The sequence below is a fragment of the Pelophylax lessonae genome (genome assembly GCF_965119305.1).
Source record: "Pelophylax lessonae genome assembly, chromosome: 2".
NCBI classification, from domain to species: Eukaryota; Metazoa; Chordata; class Amphibia; order Anura; family Ranidae; genus Pelophylax; species Pelophylax lessonae.
Genome location: NC_138769.1, coordinates 271,694,626 through 271,716,365, shown reverse-complemented (window position 1 = coordinate 271,716,365; position 21,740 = coordinate 271,694,626). Strand labels below are relative to the sequence as shown.

Here is a 21,740-nt window from a genome sequence, read left to right as displayed (position 1 = left end):
CTGTTCCATACTCCCCCTACTCCTCATCTAGCCTTTTAGGGGTACAAACAATAGTAATTGGGGCCCAGTGTGGTTGTGTACGTGTGATATACATACACTTTTTTTGGATCATATTTTCTATTCCGCTATTTAATCAAAAACCTTTGGGGATCAGTTAAATTGGGGGATAGTCTGTGTTGGTACGTGTGAGAGAGATCCACCTTTCCAAGTTGTTGGGGTTCATCTCATACTTCTGAAGGTTTGAGGGTGCTGCCTGTTCCATACCCCCCCTACTCCTCATCTAGCCTTTTAGGGGTACAAACAATAGTAATTGGGGCCTAGTGTGGTTGTGTACGTGTGATATACATACACTTTTTTTGGATCATATTTTCTATTCCGCTATTTAATCAAAAACCTTTGGGGATCAGTTAAATTGGGGGATAGTCTGTGTTGGTACGTGTGAGAGAGATCCACCTTTCCAAGTTTTTGGGGTTCATCTCATACTTCTGAAGATTTGAGGGTGCTGCCTGTTCCATACTCCTCCTCCTACTGCTCAACCATCCTTTTAGGGGTACAAACAATAGTAGTTGGGGCCTAGTGTGGTGGTGTACGTGCGAGATACATACACTTTCTTTTTGATCATATTTTCTATTCCGCTATTCAATTAAAACCTTTGGGGATCAATTCAATTGCGAGATAGTCTGTGTCGGTACGTGTGAGATCCACCTTTCCAAGTTGTTGGGGTTCATCTCATACTTCTGAAGATTTGAGGGTGCTGCCTGTTCCATACTCCTGCTCCTACTGCTCAACCATCCTTTTAGGGGTACAAACAATAGTAATTGGGGCCTAGTGTGGTTGTGTACGTGCGAGATACATACACTTTTTTTGATCATATTTCCTATTCCGCTATTCAATAAAAACCTTTGAGGATCAATTGAATTGCGGGATAGTCTGTGTCGGTACGTGTGAGATCCACCTTTCCAAGTTTTTGGGGTTCATCTCATACTTCTGAAGATTTGAGGGTGCTGCCTGTTCCATACTCCTCCTCCTACTCCTCATCCATCCTTTTAGGGGTACAAACAATAGTAATTGGGGCCTAGTGTGGTTGTGTACGTGCGAGATACATACACTTTTTTTGATCATATTTCCTATTCCGCTATTCAATAAAAACCTTTGAGGATCAATTGAATTGCGGGATAGTCTGTGTCGGTACGTGTGAGATCCACCTTTCCAAGTTTTTGGGGTTCATCTCATACTTCTGAAGATTTGAGGGTGCTGCCTGTTCCATACTCCTCCTCCTACTCCTCATCCATCCTTTTAGGGGTACAAACAATAGTAATTGGGGCCTAGTGTGGTTGTGTACGTGCGAGATACATACACTTTTTTTGATCATATTTCCTATTCCACTATTCAATAAAAACCTTTGAGGATCAATTGAATTGCGGGATAGTCTGTGTCGGTACGTGTGAGATCCACCTTTCCAAGTTTTTGGGGTTCATCTCATACTTCTGAAGATTTGAGGGTGCTGTCTGTTCCATACTCCTCCTACTCCTCATCCATCCTTTTAGGGGTAGAAACAATAGTAATTGGGGCCTAGTGTGGTTTTGTACGTGCGAGATACATACACTTTTTTGGATCATATTTCCTATTCCGCTATTCAATAAAAACCTTTCTAGGGCAAGATCTTAAATTACAGAAATATGAGGAGACCGTCAAATAAGGGCCGTGGCCTGGGTCGTGGTGCTGCTGGTAGAGCTCCTGTTGCAAGGAGAGGACGTGGTCGATCTGTGCCAGCTACACGCACAAGTGAAACACCTTCCTCAAGTGTGAGTAGGCGACAGAACCTGCATCAGTATTTGGTAGGGCATCAAACGCCCCTAGAAGTGATGAGGCCAGAACAAGTTGAGGCGATAGTAGATTGGTTTGCTGCTGACAGTGCCTCCAGTTCCTTCACATTGTCTCCCACCCAGTCTACTGCAGAAAGGTCAGAGTTGGCACCTGCAGCCAATGTCCAACCGTCTTTCACCTCACCCCCTTGCAAATCAGGCCAGCAGTCTGAGCCCCAAGCCATACAGCAGTCTCTTATTCTTTTTGAGGACTCTGTCAGCAGGGTTTCCCAGGGCCATCCACCTAGCCCTGCCCCAGAAGTGGAAGAGATTGAGTGCAGCGATGCCCAACCACTTATTTCTCAAGATGAGTACATGCAAGGATCATCGCAGCACGTCTCCGATGATGACGAAATGCAGGTGCCAACTGCTGCGGCGTTCAGCATTGTGGAGACCGACAAGGAGGGCAGGGGTGAAGACTGGGTGGAAGATGATGTGGAGGACGATGAGGTCCTCGACCCCACATGGAATGAACGTCATGCAGGTGACCTGAGTAGTTTGGAGGAAGAGGCGGTGGTCGCACAGAGCCACCAGCACAGCAGAAGAGGGAGCAGGGTGCAGAAGCGGAGCGGCCGTGCCCTAGACACTACGCCCGCTACTGCCCAACGCAGCAAGGGAACGAGCGCACCAAAGTCAGCTCAAAGGAGTTCTCTAGCGTGGAAGTTCTTTAGAAAATGTGCTGATGACAGGACACGAGTGGTTTGCACCCTGTGCAATCAGAGCTTGAAGCGAGGCATAAACCTTCTCAACCTGAGCACAACCTGCATGATCAGGCATCTAAGTGCAAAGCACGAGCTGCAGTGGAGTACACACCTTCAAAACCAAGAAACGTCTCTGGCTCATCCTGCTTCCTCTTCTGCTGCAGTCTCGGCCGCTCCAGCCACATCTGTAGTGATACCGGCACCTGCCACCCCGCAAACAGACGATCTGTCAGCAACACCACCACCTGGGTCACCAACAACCATCTCCACAATGTCCCGTGGAAGCGTTCAGCTTTCCATCTCCCAAACACTTGAGAGGAAGAGGAAGTACCCCCCTACCCACCCGCGATCCCTGGCCCTGAATGCCAGCATTTCAAAATTATTGGCCTTTGAAATGCTGTCATTCCGTCTGGTGGAGACGCACAGTTTTAAAAACCTTATGTCGGTGGCTGTCCCACAGTACGTCGTGCCCAGCCGCCACTACTTTTCCAGGCAAGCCATCCCTTCCCTGCACAACCAAGTGGGGGAAAATATCAGGTGTGCACTGCGCAACGCCATCTGTGCCAAGGTCCACCTAACTACGGATACGTGGACCAGTAAGCACGGTCAGGGGCGTTATATCTCCCTAACGGCACACTGGGTAAATGCAGTGGCGGATGGGCCTGAGGCGGATAGCAATTTGGCGCATGTCCTTCCACCACCGAGGATTGCAGGGCGCTTCAGTTTGCCTCCTGTTCCTAACTCCTCCTACTCCGCTTCCTCATCCTCTACCGCCTCCTCATCCGGACAGCGTAACACCTTCACCACCAACTTCAGCACGGCCAGGGGTAAACGACAGCAGGCAGTTTTACAACTTGCCTGTTTGGGGGACAAACCACACACCGCGCAGGAGTTGTGGAGGAGCATGGAACAGCAGACAAATGAGTGGTTGCTGCCAGCGAGCCTCAAGCCCGGCCTGGTGGTGTGCGATAACGGGCGAAATCTCATAGCAGCTCTGGGCCTAGCCGGTTTGACGCACATCCCTTGCCTGGCGCATGTGCTGAATTTGGTGGTGCAGAGGTTCCTTAAAAACTACCCCGATATGTCAGAGCTGCTGCAGAAAGTGCGGGCCGTTTGTGCGCACTTTCGGCGTTCTCACCCTGCTGCTGCTCGCCTGGCAGCGCTGCAGCGTAACTTCGGCCTTCCCGCTCACCGCCTCATATGTGACGTGCCCACAAGGTGGAACTCCACCTTGCACATGCTGGAAAGACTGTGCGAGCAGCAGCAGGCCATAGTGGAGTTTCCGCTGCAGCACGCACGCGTGAGTCGCTCTGCGGAACAGCACCACTTCACCACCAATAACTGGGCCTCCATGCGAGACCTGTGTGCCTTGTTGCGCTGTTTTGAGTACTCCACCAACATGGCCAGTGGCAATGACGCCATTCTCAGCTTAACTATCCCACTTCTATGCCTCCTTGAAAAAACAATTCGGGCGATGATGGAAGAGGATGTGGCACAGGATGAGGAGGAGGAGGAGGATGAAGAGGTAACATTTCCAAGGCTTTCAGGGCAGTCATTCGCAAGGGGCTCCGAGGGTGGGTTCCTGCACACGCAAACGCCAGGGACGCAATTGTCCAGCAGGGGCACAGTTCTGGAGGATGAGGAGGATGAGGAGGAGGAGGAGCTGGAGGAGGAGATGGAACCATGTTCACAGCAGGGTGGCACCCAGGCCAGCTCATGGCCATCACTGGTGCGTGGCTGGGGGGATACAGAGGACACGGACGATACACCTCCCACAGAGGACAGCCTTTCGTCGCCTCTGGGCAGCCTGGCACACATGAGCGATTACATGCTGCAGTGTCTCCACAACGACCGCCGAGTTGCCCACATTCTAACTTGTGCTGATTACTGGGTGGCCACGCTGCTGGATCCCCGTTACAAGGACAACGTACCGTCCTTAATTCACTCACTGGAGCGCGATCGCAAGATGCGCGAGTACAAGCGCACGCTGGTAGACGCCATGCTGCTGGCATTCCCATCTGACAGCGGGGCCACAGTGGAAGCACAAGGCAGAGGAGGAGGAGGAGGAGGTCGCCAACGCAACCAGGGCACCGCCAGCACCTCAGAAGGCAGGGTTAGCATGGCCGAAATGTGGAAAAGCTTTGTCAGCACGCCACAACAAACAGCAGCACCAGCAGCTCAGATGGAACGTCTTAGCAGGAGGCAGCATTTTACCAACATGGTGGAGCAGTATGTGTGCACACGCCTACATGTAGTGAATGACGGGTCTGCCCCCTTCAACTTCTGGGTCTCCAAATTGGGCACATGGCCTGAGCTTGCCCTTTACGCCTTGGAGGTGCTGGCGTGCCCTGCAGCCAGTGTATTATCTGAACGGGTATTTAGCACGGCTGGGGGCGTTATAACAGACAAGCGCAGCCGCCTGTCCAGAGACAATGTGGACAAGCTCACGTTCATTAAAATGAACCAGGCATGGATCCCACGGGACTTTTCCGTACCTTATGCAGAATAGCAATGGATACCGACCTTACCCACCCATTGTTCCATTTTTGCTCTTTCTCACTCTTTTGGGGTGTACCCTCATTTAAAATTTTTGAAAAGAAGCAGTGTTGGCTACCTCGTCCTCCTCCTCAGGGCCAGATTAATGTAGGGGCTATTGGAGCTGCAGCTCCAGGCCCCTACCTTTTATATAGGCCCCGGGTTGGCCATATTCACTGTTACCGCTCTTCTGTCACTTGTAAACACAGAAGTCTGGCTTCTATGCTCGCTTCCCCAGGCAGCACCCTCAGAACCTCCCCACACAGCGTGAAGGCCGGACAAGGAGGGACAGTTGGCGATGCATGGATGTGTTTATGGGCTTCAGAGACAGCATCCCATGTTGAATTAGGCATGCATGGCTGCACCCTTCCTCCTCTGGGTGCATGGCAAGGCACGGCCCTTAAGGCCCTTCAAAATCCTCAGCACCAAGCCCATGATGCTGTTAATCCGGCCCTGGTCCTCCTCCACCGCCGCTTCCACCTACACCGCCCATAGGTGTGCGCAGCCTATTGCATTAAGGTGTGCACCCCAAAGTTGAAATACACATGCATGTGTTTGCCAGCAGGGAGAGTAATGTATCGGGGCCATGTACCTGTAGGCAAGGAGAAATAGAGCAGAGCAGGTCCCAGGGAGATCTTTCCCATCTCCTCACTGGCAATGCTATGTGCCCTAGGTGATTAGGGTGTGCCCAGGCACACCCAGCACACCCTGTGCGCACGCCTATGTCACCGCCACATCCACCACCACCTCAACCTCCCTCCTACTCCATATGGGCCTCGTCCTTCAGAGATGAAGAAGAACATTGTTTTATTTTTCTGTTTTTTTTTGTTGTTTTAAGTTATTTCCCTATCCACATTTGTTTGCAGAGCACTTGCCATGCTCTTAATTACGTTTTGCTGCCATTTGCAGCACTCTAGCCCTTTCCTTTGGTGTTTTAGAGCCATTTTAGTGCCTTAAAGTTCGGGTCCCCATTGACTTCAATGGGGTTCGGTGTCCGGGAAAAGTTCGGTAAAAGTCCGGGACACGGACCCGGACTTTTTTTTAAAGTTCGGCCGAACCCGTCGAACACGGACATCTAGGTGTCCGCTCAACCCTAGTGACAGGTACTCGGGTACTTTGTTGGGCAGGTGACAGGTACTCTGGTACTGATGAGGAGGTGGCAGGTACTCGGGTACTCCGATAGGCAGGTGACAGGTACTCGGGTACTCTGATGGGCAGGTGACAGGCAGGTGATAGGTACTGATGAGTAGTACTGATACTGATAGGTGATACTGTACTGATGATCAGTACTGATACGTGATAGGTACTGATGAGTACTGATGAGTAGTGATGGGTACTGATGAGCAGGCGGCAAGTACTCGGGTACTTCAGGCGTCAGGTACTCTGATGAGCAGGTGGAAGGTACTCGGGTACTCTGATGGGTAGGTGACAGGTACTCAGGTACTCTGATGATGGGTACTCCGTTGACAGGTACTCAAAGTACCCGAGTACCTGTCATCAGAGTACCCAAGTACCTGTCATCCGAGTACCCGTCATCAGAGTACCCGAGTACCCGTCATCAGAGTATCCGAGTACCCGTCATCAGAGTACCTGCGTACCCGTCATCAGAGTACCCGAGTACCTGTCATCAGAGTACCCGAGTACCTGTCATCAGAGTACCCGAGTACCTGTCATCAGAGTACCCGAGTACCCGTCATCAGAGTACCCGAGTACCTGTCATCAGAGTACCCGAGTACCTGTCATCAGAGTACCCGAGTACCTGTCATCAGAGTACCCGAGTACCCGTCATCAGAGTACCCGAGTACCTGTCATTTAGAGTACCCGAGTACCTGTCATCAGAGTACCCGAATACCTGTCACCAGCCCATCAGAGTACCCGAGTACCTGTCATCTGAGTACCTGATGGCCTGATGGGCTGGTGACAGGTACTCGGGTACTTTGATGGGCTAGTGACAGGTGCTCTTTATTGGGGGGGGGCAATCAGTGTGTTTAGTGTGCACTGTAATCGGTAACTAGCTGTTACCACAATCTCCTCCTCACACAGGATCAGTGTGTGAGGAGGAGAACACGGTGACAGCTAGTTACCGTGTTCTCTGTTGACATTTGTGACCGGCTGTGATTGGACACACGTGGTAAAGAGCCAATTTCATTGGCTCTTTACCTAGATCGGGGATCGACTCTGTCCGAGGAACAAGCCTCGTCCCCGATCGCTGCTCTGCGCGCCCCCGGGGGCGCGCATTGCAGAGAGAACGAGCGGCTCGTGCTGGAGCCGCTCATGTGATCGGCTGTGATTGACACAGCCGATCACGTGGTAAACAGCCAATTTCTATTGGCTGTTTACCTTGATCAGGGATGGGCTATGTCCGAGGGACGATCCTCATCCCTGATCGCGCCGCTGCGCACTGCCGGGGGCGCGCACTGGCTGCTAGAACGGGCCGACGTCATATGACGGCGGCCCGGATCTGTACAACCACTTTGCCGACGTCATATTACATGACTCGGTATGGAAGTGGTTAACTTGTAAACAAAAAGTGTCCGAAATAGGGCTGGGGCTTAAGTGGTTAATTATGTGTGCAACATGCTCTGCCCTAGTTTTTTTGCTGTTAATATATTTAAAGAATTTCTTAGGATTCTTTTTACTATCCACCGCTATTTGTCTCTCAAAGTTGATTTTAGCCATTTTGATTTTGTATTTACTTTTCTTATTTGCCTCCTTGTATTGCTGGAAAGCCGATAATGTGCCCTCCGATTTATATTTCTTGAAGGCCATTTTGTTTCCCCTAATACGTTTTTTAACATTACGGTTTAGCCATCCAGGTTTGGCTTTGTCTCTTCTAAATTTATTTCCCATAGGAATGCACTGCGAGATGCATTTGTTTAATATGTTCCTAAAGCATTCCCATTTTTCCTCCATGGTCAGTATTCCTAGGGTTTGGTCCCAGTTTACCCTTTCCATCATCGAGCACAATTTGGGAAAGTTTGCCCTTCTGAAGTTTAGGGTTCTTATGTTCCCCTCTTGCCTTATTATATTGTTATTTACTCTAAATGTGATCATCCTGTGATTGCTAGAGCCCAGGTTGTCCTGGACTCCTACATTTGAGATTAGGTCTGGGTCATTAGTGATCAATAGATCCAGGACTGCATTTTCTCTAGTAGGAGAATCCACCAACTGAGACATGTAGTTGTCCTGTAAGGTTTCCATGAATAGACGGGCCTTCTGTGTGTAGTCCCCTCTTCCCAGTCAATGTTGGGATAATTGAAGTCCCCTAATATGATGACTGATCCCAGCTTTGCCACTTTACCCAACAGTGATATAAATTCCAGCTCTACCTCCTCCCTTTGGTTGGGTGGCCTATAACAAGCCCCCACAATTACTTTTCCCTTTACTTCTTTCCTATGGAGTTCTACCCACACAGATTCTAACTCCGTACTAATCCCTTCCATAATATCACTCCTCTCTATCACCCTTACATTATTCTTGATATAGAGACATACCCCTCCCCCTCTTTTTCCTACCCTGTACTTCCGGTACACAGAATACCCTTGGATATTGGCCAGCCAGTCATGTGAGGGGTCGAACCAAGCTTCTGTTATTCCCACAAGGTCTATGTCCTCCTCATGTACTATAATTTCCAACTCATCCATTTTATTATCTAGGTTCCTGGCATTTGCATATACCCCTCTTAGATTTGTGGAAGTTGATAGTGAATGGTGCTTATTTTTATTTCTGTTCGGTCTGAGGTTTGCCCGCACAGACCTCCCAATTGACGTTTCGGATCTACTGTCGCTGCTGACCTTAATAATACCTTCTGTCCTTTGCTCCCTCCTGACTGACTCTACTTCTGAGCCCTCCCCCATCTCCTAGTTTAAAAGCCCCTCCAACTTGGTGGCCATCTTTCTCCCCAAAAGAGCTGTACCGTCCCCATTAAGGTGCAGCCCATCCTTACCAAAGAGTCGGTAGCCGACTGAGAAGTCAGCCAAGTTCTCCAGGAACCCGAACCCATCCTTCCTACGCCAGTTCCTCAGCCACTTGTTAAGTTCCCTAATCTCCTTCTGCCTCTCTTGTGTGGCTCGAGGTACCGGTAGTATTTCAGAGAAAACCACCTTGGAGGTCCTATTCCTCAATCTATTCCCTAAGTCCCTGAAATCGTTCTTTAGGATCCTCCACCTTCCTCTTACTTGGTCATTGGTGCCCACATGCAACATGACCGCTGGGTCGCCCCCAGCCAATAATCTGTCTACCCGATCCGCGATGTGCGGAACTCAAGCAAACTTCTAGCTTGGTAGTGGAAGAATTGGTGATTCAAACTAATGACCCCGGGGCAAGGTGGAAGCGCTAACTATTTAGCCACTGTGCTGCCACACACATGGAGCCTCTGTCTCTGTGGTGTTAAACATCCCTAAGTTCCTGGGGTGCCTAAAGGTAATCAATGCAGATATACTCTGGAAGTCCTGAGTGCCAATGAGCAACCTGTTTCTGTGATATGCCATCTGGGTCCAAGGCTGGGTATGTCTGATTACGGTCAGCATGCTCCTATAGGCCCATCTTTAATTCTGCTGCTTTTTTATTTATTGGTAAGAGGCTGCAATTGGTGCTGGTGTGGAATTCACAAGGCTGCTTTTTGTCCTTGGCCGTGGAACACATGGCAAAATTTGCAATGGTGGTGGAACCCTCCAACAAGCAAAGATTTAATTTCTTGTGCCATTTACCTATAGGTGGTGTAATTCCATCAGTCAGGAGTTCTGTTTCTTGATTTACTCTGTGATGTTTTTTGAATATTGGTGTGTGAGCATAGAATAGTGGTGTTACCCTCTGAATGTTGGAAATTACATTTTGAATTGTATAAATGATGTTGGTACACACATTCCATTTTTGTGGTGAAAAAGCTCATCATTTGAAAATACTGAACAACACACCAAATTGTTATTGATTTTAAATTTGCATTAGCAATGGTATTGTGTGTGGTTTGTGAAGACATCTGTGGGAGTTTGGGTTAAGATGTATGTGAGATGGAGAGCAAGGAGTGCATTATCTACCATTTAATTTCAGATGTCAAACAGGAAAGTGTCTGAGCATGCTCAGTGTAGCCAAAGATATGGCTAAACAACACATTTTTTGAGCATGCTCATTGTAAAAAGAAATATATCCCAAATGACAAAAGTCCCTGGGCATACAAAATGAACATGGCAGTATCTCTCTTTCTCTCTCGATATATATAAATATACAGTGGGTACGGAAAGTATTCAGACCCCCTTAAATTTTTCACTCTTTGTTATATTGCAGCCATTTGCTAAAATCATTTAGGTTCATTCTTCTTCCTCATGAATGTACACATAGCACCCCATACTGACAGAAAAACACAGAATTGTTGACATTGTTGCAGATTTATTAAAAAAGAAAAACTGAAATATCACATGGTCCTAAGTATTCAGACCCTTTGCTGTGACACTCATATATTTAACTCAGGTGCTTTCCATTTCTTCTGATCATCCTTGAGATGGTTCTACACCTTCATTTGAGTCCAGCTGTGTTTGATTATACTGATTGGACTTGATTAGGAAAGCCACACACCTGTCTATATAAGACCTTCCAGATCACAATGCATGTCAGAGCAAATGAGAATCATGAGGTCAAAGGAACTGCCTGAAGAGCTCAGAGACAGAATTGTGGCAAGGCACAGATCTGGCCAAGGTTACAAAAAGATTTCTGCTGCACTTAAGGTTCCTAAGAGCACAGTGGCCTCCATAATCCTCAAATGGAAGACATTTGGGACGACCAGAACCCTTCCTAGAGCTGGCCATCCGGCTTAACTGAGCTATCGGGGGAGAAGAGCCTTGGTGAGAGAGGTAAAGAAGAACCCAAAGATCACTGTGGCTGAGCTCCAGAGATGCAGTCAGGAGATGGGAGAAAGTTGTAGAAAGTCAACCATCACTGCAGCCCTCCACCAGTCGGGGCTTTATGGCAGAGTGGCCCGATGGAAGCCTCTCCTCAGTGTAAGACACATGAAAGCCCGCATGGAGTTTGCTAAAAAACACCTGAAGGACTCCAAGATGGTGAGAAATAAGATTCTCTGGTCTGATGAGACCAAAATAGAACTTTTTGGCCTTAATTCTAAGCGGTATGTGTGGAGAAAACCAGGCACTGCTCATCACCTGTCCAATACAGTCCCAACAGTCCCAAAGCATGGTGGTGGCAGCATCATGCTGTGGGGGTGTTTTTCAGCTGCAGGGACAGGACGACTGGTTGCAATCGAGGGAAAGATGAATGCGGCCAAGTACAGGGATATCCTGGACAAAAACCTTCTCCAGAGTGCTCTGGACCTCAGACTGGGCCGAAGGTTTACCTTCCAACAAGACAATGACCCTAAGCACACAGCTAAAATAACGAAGGAGTGGCTTCACAACAACTCCGTGACTGTTCTTGAATGGCCCAGCCAGAGCCCTGACTTAAACCCAATTGAGCATCTCTGGAGAGACCTAAAAATGGCTGTCCACCAACGTTTACCATCCAACCTGACAGAACTGGAGAGGATCTGCAAGGAGGAATGGCAGAGGATCCCCAAATCCAGATGTGAAAGACTTGTTGCATCTTTCCCAAAAAGACTCCTGGCTGTATTAGATCAAAAGGGGGCTTCTACTAAATACTAAGCAAAGGGTCTGAATACTTAGGACCATGTGATATTTCAGTTTTTCTTTTTTAAATATATAAATAAATCTGCAACAATGTCAACAATTCTGTGTTTTTCTGTCAGTATGGGGTGCTATGTGTACATTCATGAGGAAGAAGAATGAACCTAAATGATTTTAGCAAATGGCTGCAATATAACAAAGAGTGAAAAATTTAAGGGGGTCTGAATACTTTCCGTACCCACTGTATATAATAGAGAGAGAGAGAGCAAGAGAGAAAAATATCTGTTGCAAAAACACATGAAAACATTGCAGCCATCTAACATTGTTTAATATAAAAAGGAAAAAGAAGCGAAATAAAAAAAACAGAAAGCACAATTGTCTTTAATAATTAAACAATGCATGCCACAATTAAAATGTATGCTTTTGTATCAATAACAAAGTTGAACAATTTGAATGAATGGATGACACTTGCTTTTCTATACACTTACGCCTATTTTTTGCGGCCGCGTACTCGTAATTGCATAGGCGAATTTGCTTATTCACTATAACGGCAGCTTACTATTTCCTAGGCATAGGTTTGAAACTATTTTTAAGGTTTGAGTATGCGCACATGTGCTGTTCCAGAGTCGTGGGCTAAGGGAGAATTTTTTACTTTTCACACTTTCCTTGAAATTTATTTTTCCACATCACTTTTTGAAAAAGTTTCAAAGCAGAACATGTCCAAACGTTAAAACCACATCTTTCAGAACCATTTCAGCTACGCTATCATGCTCAAAACATTGGTACTTTTAGTACTTTTAGTAAATTGCCAATAGTAAATTTGCATTCACAAAAACTTTTTCCTGATCATTATAGTGAATTTGATTATGCAGTGTGTTTACGGCAAGTTTGCCTTAGAGTACAAAAGTACTCCGGCCTAGCGTTATAGTAAATTAGGCCCGAAGTCACACTTTTGATACTTTTTTTGGGGAAGCAGTACTAATAACACTGGCAGGGAAGGGGTTAAAATCAGTGGCGCTCAAAGGATTAAATGTGTTCCTAGGGAGTGCTTACTAACTGTGGGCGATGTGCTTGTACTGTGAGAAGGCAGAGATCAGTGTTCCTGCTTAGCAGAAACACAGGATCACTGCCTTCCCTTTTTACAGAACAGCGACCTTATTTACATAGGCAGACCGCAGTTCTGCTTCTCTGGGGAAAGATCAGTGGGTTCCGGTGGACATTGAGTCCGCCGGACCTGCTGATTGGCTCCCACTGTGTCCAATTACCCCAGATCCGGAAGTGCAGAACCCCATACAGGTACGGGATTCTGCACAGGAGAGCTGCCTTGCCTCTGTATATATGTGTGTGTGTGTGTATGTGTATATATATATATATATATATATATAATACAGTATACGGCCAGCAAGTGGTTACAGTGTATCTAAACCCAAGATCAAAAACTTGGTGATCCTTCCTGTAACACACTTTTTGTCCTAGGGTGACAACACACACTCACCTCTTGTATCTAAGGAGATACAGTGTTGGGGATTGGTAAAGGTGTGTGTGTGTGTGTGTGTGTGTGTGTGTGGGGGGGGGGGGGGGGGGGAATGTCTGTAGTACACATAGCTGGGAACAATAATAATCAAGTCCAGCAGAGGAACAGAATCAACAGGTGTTTTTCCCTAAAAAGGAGCAAATAAGACAGGTTCATTGTTAAAGATTGCATACTCTGAAAATGTTACATAGTTACATAGCTTTTTCTGAAAATGCTATTTCTTTTTTTTCTCATATCTTAATTTTTTCCTACCCCCTTACACTTTTAACCAGTTGTCCATCTCACATTTCTTTTTCTTGTCTTGTAATTTTCTCTCTGGTCTCCTCTTTTGATGCACTACTTTAGAACACATTACTGTTTGTGTTATGCTATCTGGAGACATTGTATCTCTTTGTTAATTATATTCTGTAAATATTTTATTATGTTTCACTGTGTCATGTGTTTGTTCTTGTCATTTTTTAAGCTAAAACACAAGATGGTGTGGCCTTGGAAATACAACCACTAAAATGTGAGGATGGTGGAGAAAGTGAGGAAAAAGAGAAGAAAGTTGTCAGGGTCCCGAAGAAGGAAAAGTCTGTTTTGCAGGGGAAGCTGACCCGACTTGCAGTACAGATTGGAAAAGCAGGTGCTTCTTACCAAAAGTTTGGGGACATGTTATTTGAATCACTAAAGTCTTGGAGTCTATTTTTAAATGTTTTTGCCCAAGGTTCACACAACTCTAACCCAGGATTTACACATTTTTCAATTAAATCTAATTAGAAAAAAGTATAAATCTTGGTTGAAAATGTTTATAAATACATCCCCTTGTGTATCAACATGTTCTTACTAATCACTTAAGGGCTCTTTCACACGGGCGGTCCGATTAGATCCGCCTGTCAGTTTTTTAGGCGGATCTGATCGGATCCTCCATGCAGCTCTATGGGGCAGCGGGTGTCAGCGGAGACACCTCCGCTGACACCCGCTGCCATCCGCATCCGATCCTGTGCTGAAATCTGGACGGATGGAAACCCTATTTTTCCATCCGTTCAGTTATCGGAGCGGAGCGGATCTGATGAGAGCGGACAAGCGGTCCGCTCTCATCCGATCCCCCATAGAGGGCAGCGGGTGCTGAGACACCTCCTTCTCCGCTCTGCAAGCGGAGACGGAGCTGTCATCCGCCGGCTCAGCGGGGATCGCGGATCGATCCCCGCTGAGCAACACGGATCCGCCTACGGAGGCGGACCGTGTGAAAGAGCCCAAAGTCAGCTGCATCAGAACATTCCTTAGGTAGTGTAGCTCTCGAAAGAGTGTTTCGGGTTCAGATTGCTATTCAGAGAGCATTTGACAGGCGGTGAGGAGGCATTGTATCACTTCCTCACCATCTGCTTTAACGTCTGTAATGCCCATTGGACACAACTGTGGGGATAATATTTTCGATGACTGAGGACCTCAGCTGCACATTTTTACCACCCCCCCCCCCCAAACACAAGTGGAAATGAGCCATAAATGTTTTAATCTGATTAGTATCTGTGGAGAAAAAACTTTTATTACACTACAACACCACATGGGGCCCTATGTTGTTTGCAATAGCTATTGCAGAGATCACTTTGGGTCTTGTAACGTTTGGCTGCTGTAAAGAAAATGGCAGGGTTGGCCATATGACGTGGAACTTTTTGTCACAATAACGTCTCATACTTGTCTCTGACACTGTTTTTTGAGAGAGGAGAAAAACTGCTAACACCATTGTTGAGGGAAAGCTAGGGACACCATTTTTTTAAGGAAAAGGTACCATGGTAGAGAGAAGGGGAATGTTTGTTGGAAACCAACTAAACATTAAAAAGCTGGACTTTCAAAGGCACATCAAAAGATAGACTTGATAAACATAATTATTAAAAAATAAACTTTTATTACATACATTTTAAAATTCCAGAGCGGAGGAAAAAACACCTCCACACTCGGTGAAAAAATGTATCACATCATAAAAGAGAAAGAAAGAGCCACACATCATAACATTATAACAATATGGAGGTGTATAATTGTTCGAAAATTGATCTGATTAACAGTCAACCAAAACTTGACTTTAACCACTTTACCACTAGAGCATTTTGCTGTCTTACGTCTGGGCCACTTTTTGCGATTCGGCACTGTGCGACTTTAACTGACAATTGCGTGGTCGTGCGACGCCGTACCCAAACGAAATTGATGTCCTTTTTTTCCCACAAACAGAGCTTTCTTTTGGTGGTATTTGATCACCTGTGCGATTTTTACTTTTTGCGCTATAAACAAAAAAAGAGCGTTTATTTTGAGAAAATAACAATATTTTTCACATTTTTTTATATGAAATTCCCCCCAAAAAAGATGTAAAAACCAATTTTTTTTAAAATTTTTGGCCAATTTGTTTTCTGCTACCTATGTTTGGTAAAAAAAAATCGCAATAAGCGTATTTTGATTGGTTTGCGCAAAAGTTATTGAGTTTACTAACAAAGGGAAAGATTTTTGTCATTTTTGGTGTTTTTTTTTTAACGCGTAATGGCGGCGATCTGCGATTTTTTTTGCGGGACTGCGACATTGCTGCGGACAGATCGGACCCTTGACTGACATTTTTGACACTTTTGGGGGTACCAGTGACATTACTGCAGTAATCAGTGCTATATATATGCACTGTTACTGTAAAAATGACACTGGCAGGGAAGGGGTTAATTTTATTGGAGAGGGAGGGGTTAATGTATGCCTGGTGCTTACTGACGTGTGGGGGGGGAGGTGACTTTGTGAGACAGGGACAGATCGGATGTCCAGCTATGCTGAACAGTCCGATCTGTCACTCCCTGTCACTGAGGAGATCCGCCCGCTTGTGTTTACACAGGCGGGCGGATCTCCACACTAGATCCCCGGCGATCGGGGCAGAGCAGCGGCAATCGCCGCTGCTCCTCCCCTGGCCCGACTCCCGCTGTGAATGAAAACAGCGGGAGCGCGCCCCGCGCGCCGCCTACAGGGGAGGAGTCTGACGACGTAGGTCTACGTCGTCAGACGGGAACGAGCCACTTTGCCGCAGTACTATTACAGTACTTAGCGGTAAAGTGGTTAAAAAGTGTTTGATTAGTGGTCAATGCGTTTCCCAGCAAGCTTCATCAACAATAACCGACAATAATCAAGACAATTCTTAAGGTGAAGAAATAACAAGAATTAGTGGCTAGTCATACAACAAAAGAAAACATTAAAGCAGTAAGTAACCAGAACTATATTTTTGCATTTGCATGTATATCCAGTTAGGGCAAACAGACCTTCTCCATATGAATGCAGTATATATGGCTTTTGGGCGGACACAGGGACTGATGAAGAGCAGGGCACCACAGGCAATTGATGTAGCCAATAGGATATAATCTGCATATTGGAACATACTCTAATTAGTAAAAAGACTTTTATTTATCTTTTAGTTATCCATGCCATAACAAGTAGCAATATTGGCATTACCCTGATAAAGTTGTAGTGCAGGGGATAAGACAGCAGTGTGATGTTTTCAGAGGGGGCTAACAGAGACACAACACCTATAATCAGGCGAACTGTCTCACTAGTGGCCTTTCTCTTTTCTCCATAGATAATGTCCTCCCGAGCACGTTGGCAAGCTTTATTGAATGCCTTACGAAGGGTAGTCCTAGTGTATCCTCTCGATAAGAATCTCTCACAGAGAGCATACGCTTCCTGTCTAAAGTGTTCCTCGTTATTACAGGCCACAAAAAATCCTGGCCTAAATGAAGCCCTCAGCTTCAAACCTTTTTTATAAACATGTAACAGCTGGAGGGGCCCTTTTAGCCCCCCACCCATCACATGGTCGGCGCATACACTGGTCCCTACCCATGAGACAAGGCACTTCTTTTATTCGGTCTTTATTCGGAAATCTCCATTTCTCTCACTCTAGGGCCTGACATGGCACCCATATGTAAGGTTGATCTTGTCATTTGGTCACCCCTATAACACAAAATATATTATCCTGTCATTGGGAAATGAAGGGGGACTGGCATGTTCCCCTTTTGTTTCCCCCTAAGTCTCAAACCCTCGCATACAAGACCCATCTATTTAGTCCCTTTTCATATATCATTATTGAATAAAAAATTGGTACCATAATAATGTTTTGTTGTTTCAAATATATATTATTGTTATTTTGCACTAAATTGTGTAATTATAGGTTTGCCAAAATGGTAGTTTGCTGCATGTAGTTCTATTAAGCACTTTCTTCCTTGTTTGCGGTTCAGTCTTTCATTGGGCGGGCATATGCGTTCCAGCAGGAGGAATGTGCCTTTCCGGGCATGTCTCTTCCTGTTTGGGAGGGGCCACTTTCTTCCCCTGCTCCCATGATTCGGTGGATTCCGGCCACCTCCCTAGCCCCTGCACATCTGGTTGTGCGTAGGGGGCCTCTGGAACGCACACCACGCCGGGCGTCGCCGGCTTGTGACGTCACACTCCGGCGTCCCTCTACCGCGCCGTACTGGTGATCGGCGCGGTGGGGGACTTGAGACAGATACACAAGGGCAACTAGGACAACACAAGCGGGGACAGACGTGTACACAAGTGAGTTATTTGATGGTACTCTAAAGAAACTTATCATGATTATTGCTGGACAAATTAGTTATGCTCTTCTTTAATTGTCTTGTGATAGGTGTGCAGGCACTGTTTTATCTTTTTTTGGAGGGAGAGATTGTCCAGTGTTACTAGGAAGGGGACAATATACAGTGGTAATACTCTGCTTATTTATGCCTTATGTATCTGTTCCACCGCCGCATCCGCCCCTTTGGGGGCTGGGACATTTTGGGGTTTCCTTTCTTCCCCCCCCCCCTCCCTGGATTACATATATGCAGAGGCATCTTGATGGACTTATACCCATGTCAGCTATGTATTAAAACTATACTGTTGAGGGTAAGTCATAAATAGATTATAAGAATGGTCCTATACATCTCTGAGTCTCTTCTAAAAATCTATCCCCTTTCCCATGTATCTGGCTTCTCTATTCTATGAGCAGAGTTTAAAATCTCTTTCTCCTCCTTCTATTCTGACATTTATTCTATTCATTCCATCACTTTAATACTTTGTATTGTACAGGTCGAAAAGGTTGGGTCCTTGAAGGACGCTATATTTCCCCTCTGTTTGGGCTCTGGTCCCTTTAAGGGAGCAAAAGGGGTTAACGCAGTATCAGAAGAAGTGGGTTTAAGAAGGACAGGAAGTTGTAGATTGGGTGTGGTGGAACATAGAGGAGACTGTGGATGGTGAATGGTGGACTTTTGTACAGCCGAGAAGGTGCATGTCAGTGTGCTGACTGGGAACCTGTTGCCAGGGGAAGCTACCCTCTTCAAAAGTTGGGACTGTTTGACTGCAAATGCAGCTCTGAACTCTTCAAGTAGGTGAGACTGTTTTTTCCTTGTTGTGTTTTTTTTGCTGCTGTGAAGCCTGTTTAAGTTAATAAACATTTCTTTGGTTGCAACGCCTGTGTCCTGCGATCCAGCTGATCCCCCAAACATTACAAGTGGTGCTCGGATGCGGGCAGGACTGAGTAACAGGCACAAGAAGAAAAAAAACATTTTTTTTTTTGCATTGGACTGAAACTGACATTTAAAGGGACAGTACATTTGACTTATGTCCTGGGTTAAAGCTGCACTAAAAGCTGAAACAATGGAGGAGCTAATTAAACAGTTATCCCTGGCTAATGTGCAAGCGCAAACTCGTCATGAGGAAGCTAATCAGCGCTTAGCAACCCAGCTGGAGGTACAACAAGAAAGTACTCACCTGTTGGTAACCCAGCTGGCAGCCCAGCAAGGAGCTATACAGACTCAGATGAAGGCCTTACAAGAGGTAGTACAGCACCTTTCCCAGAGTCATGAACAGGCAGCGGTTACCCCTAGCAACCAGGTGACGTGAGGGCCAGTCATTTCCTGCAGAAGCTGTCTGAGTGATGATGTAGAGGCATTTCTTGCTACGTTTGAGAGGACGGCAGAGAGAGAAGGGCGGCCCCAGGACCAGTGGGCCGGTCTCATCGCTCCTTTCCTCACCGGAGATCCTCAAAAGGCCTACTTTGATCTGCCACCTGATGAAGCGAAAGTCTATGAACGATTAAAGGCAGAAATTCTGGCTCGTTTGGGGGTAACTACGGCTGTTCAGGCCCAACGAGTGCACCAGTGGAAATATTATCCAGACCGGCCACCAAGGTCCCAAATGCATGACCTGGTGCAACTGTTAAAAAAATGGCTGCAGCCCGAGGTGTTGTCTGGCCTCCAAATTGTGGAACGAGTTGTGTTGGACCGATACCTGAGGTCCCTGCCAGACGACCTTCAACGATGGGTCAGCCGTGGAGACCCCACAACAGTGAACCACCTTGTTGAGATGGTGGAACGATATACGGTAGTGGAGGATCTTCTTGGCCCTACCAAGCACCAAGACCCCAGCATGTCTCGGCCTGTTCGGTCAACGGCAGCCGCTCGGACGAATATCCCACGGAACCCTGGAGCACCAATTCCACAAGGCCAGGAGTCACTCCTTGTGCCTCCTCAGAGGCCTGTTCCTGCTCGGAAAGTGGGGGATATACAATGTTGGCGGTGTCATTCCTGGGGCCATACCCGGGCACACTGCCCACTGCAAGAGGAGCCCATGGAATGCGGGGTCCTCCAAAAGGGGTCTTTTTATGCCCATAAAGTATACACAACACATCTGGATCTTGGTGAGGGGAAGTTCGAGTGTGAAGTTCGAGTAAACCACCTTCCTGCCAGGGCTTTGTTGGACTCAGGAAGCATGGTGACCCTGATTCATCCCAGAGTTATTGGGAGAATCGGCCCAGTAAGCAAAACTTTACGGGTTGTGTGCATTCACGGAGACACTAGAGAGTACCCTCTCATCTTGGTGTCCATCTCCACGGCATGTGGCACTGGTACTCAAGAGGTGGGGGTGGTGGAAAACTTAGTGCATGATGTGATCATAGGACGAGACTGTCCGTTGTTTGAAAAACTGTGGGAACAAGGACAACCACATGAATGGCCCAGAGACTGGGGAGAAACGTCCTCTGTTCCTGCTGTTGAGGAGAGTAATCCTGAACTGCCAAATTTTGTGGAGGTTGAACTGGATAAAAGCAATGTTGAAACTGTTGAGGATGCCAAAATACATGGTCCACAGACCAACCTGAATACTGAGGGGGGGGGGAACCTTCTCCTCTTCAGGTGATGCTGGGGGAAGAGGAGGAGGAAGTGGCCGCTACCCCTGCTCTACCAGATTTGGGTGTTACCCAGGGGGCATTTGGTAATGCTCAGACGCAGGACCCAACTTTGGCCTGGGCATGGGAACAGGTTGTGGTAGTAAATGGGGTTCCACAAGAGCCAGGGGCAAATGAGCGATGGCCACACTTTGCAGTATGCAATGAATTGCTTTATCGGATTAACCAAATAAGAGGAAATGTGGTAGAACAATTATTGGTACCCCAACAATATAGACGGAAGGTTCTTGACCTGGCCCATAACAATGTTTTAGGGGGACACCTAGGAATGGAAAAGACAGAAGCACGAATCACCGACCGGTTTTACTGGCTAGGTCTGAAAGCGGAGGTAAAGAAATACTGTGCCTCCTGTCCCACCTGTCAGTTAACCGCTCCGGTGACTCACTTCCGTAGCCCTTTGGCCCCTCTGCCTATAATTGAGGTCCCATTTGAAAGGATAGCGATGGATATAGTGGGTCCGTTGGTAAAGTCTGCTCGAGGTCACTCCTATATACTGGTGATCCTTGACTATGCCACCCGATATCCAGAGGCGCTACCCCTGCGGAATACCTCCTCTAAGACTATTGCTCGGGAGTTATTCCAATTGTTCACACGGACTGGATTTCCTAAGGAAATCCTCACGGACCAGGGCACTCCGTTTATGTCGAGGGTTATGGCTGATATGTGCAAGCTGTTTCGGATTAAACAGCTGCGCACATCAGTCTACCATCCCCAAACAGACGGCTTGGTGGAGCGCTTTAATAAGACTCTGAAGTCAATGCTCAAGAGAGTGGTACAAAGAGATGGGAAAGACTGGGACTGCCTGTTACCAGCTCTCCTGTTTGCTATTCGGGAAGTGCCTCAGGCCTCCACTGGGTTTTCACCCTTTGAGTTGGTGTATGGGCGGAGACCTCGTGGATTGCTTGATTTTGTTAAAGAGGAATGGGAAAGTGAATCTATTCAGCATAAGAGTGTTCTTGAATATGTCTCCCAAATGCAGGAAAGGATCATGAGTGTGATGCCCCTGGTCAAGGAACATTTGCAAACAGCCCAGGAGGCTCAACGGAGGGTATATAATAGGTCCGCTAAAATAAGGCAATTCCAAGTAGGGGATCGAGTGGCGATACTGATTCCCACTGTGGAAAGTAAGTTCTTGGCCAGATGGCAGGGTCCCTTTGAAATTGTGGAAAAAATAGGGGAGGTAAATTATAGAGTCCACCAACCAGGCAAGAGGAAGCCGTATCAAATATATCACGTAAACTTGTTAAA

General features: G+C 46.9%; 1 protein-coding gene across 1 annotated transcript in view; it reads left to right on the top strand.

Moving 5' to 3' along the window:
- The window catches only part of LOC309548058 (plasma membrane calcium-transporting ATPase 4-like), a gene marked incomplete at both ends in the record, with an annotated part of 1,291,629 nt that overhangs the window by 462,252 nt on the left and 807,637 nt on the right, over positions 1–21,740 (top strand). The window contains one exon of the mRNA XM_082248025.1: positions 13,728–13,889. Within this exon, the coding sequence (XP_082104151.1) occupies positions 13,728–13,889 (162 nt within the window). The remainder of the gene's footprint in view (positions 1–13,727; positions 13,890–21,740) is intronic.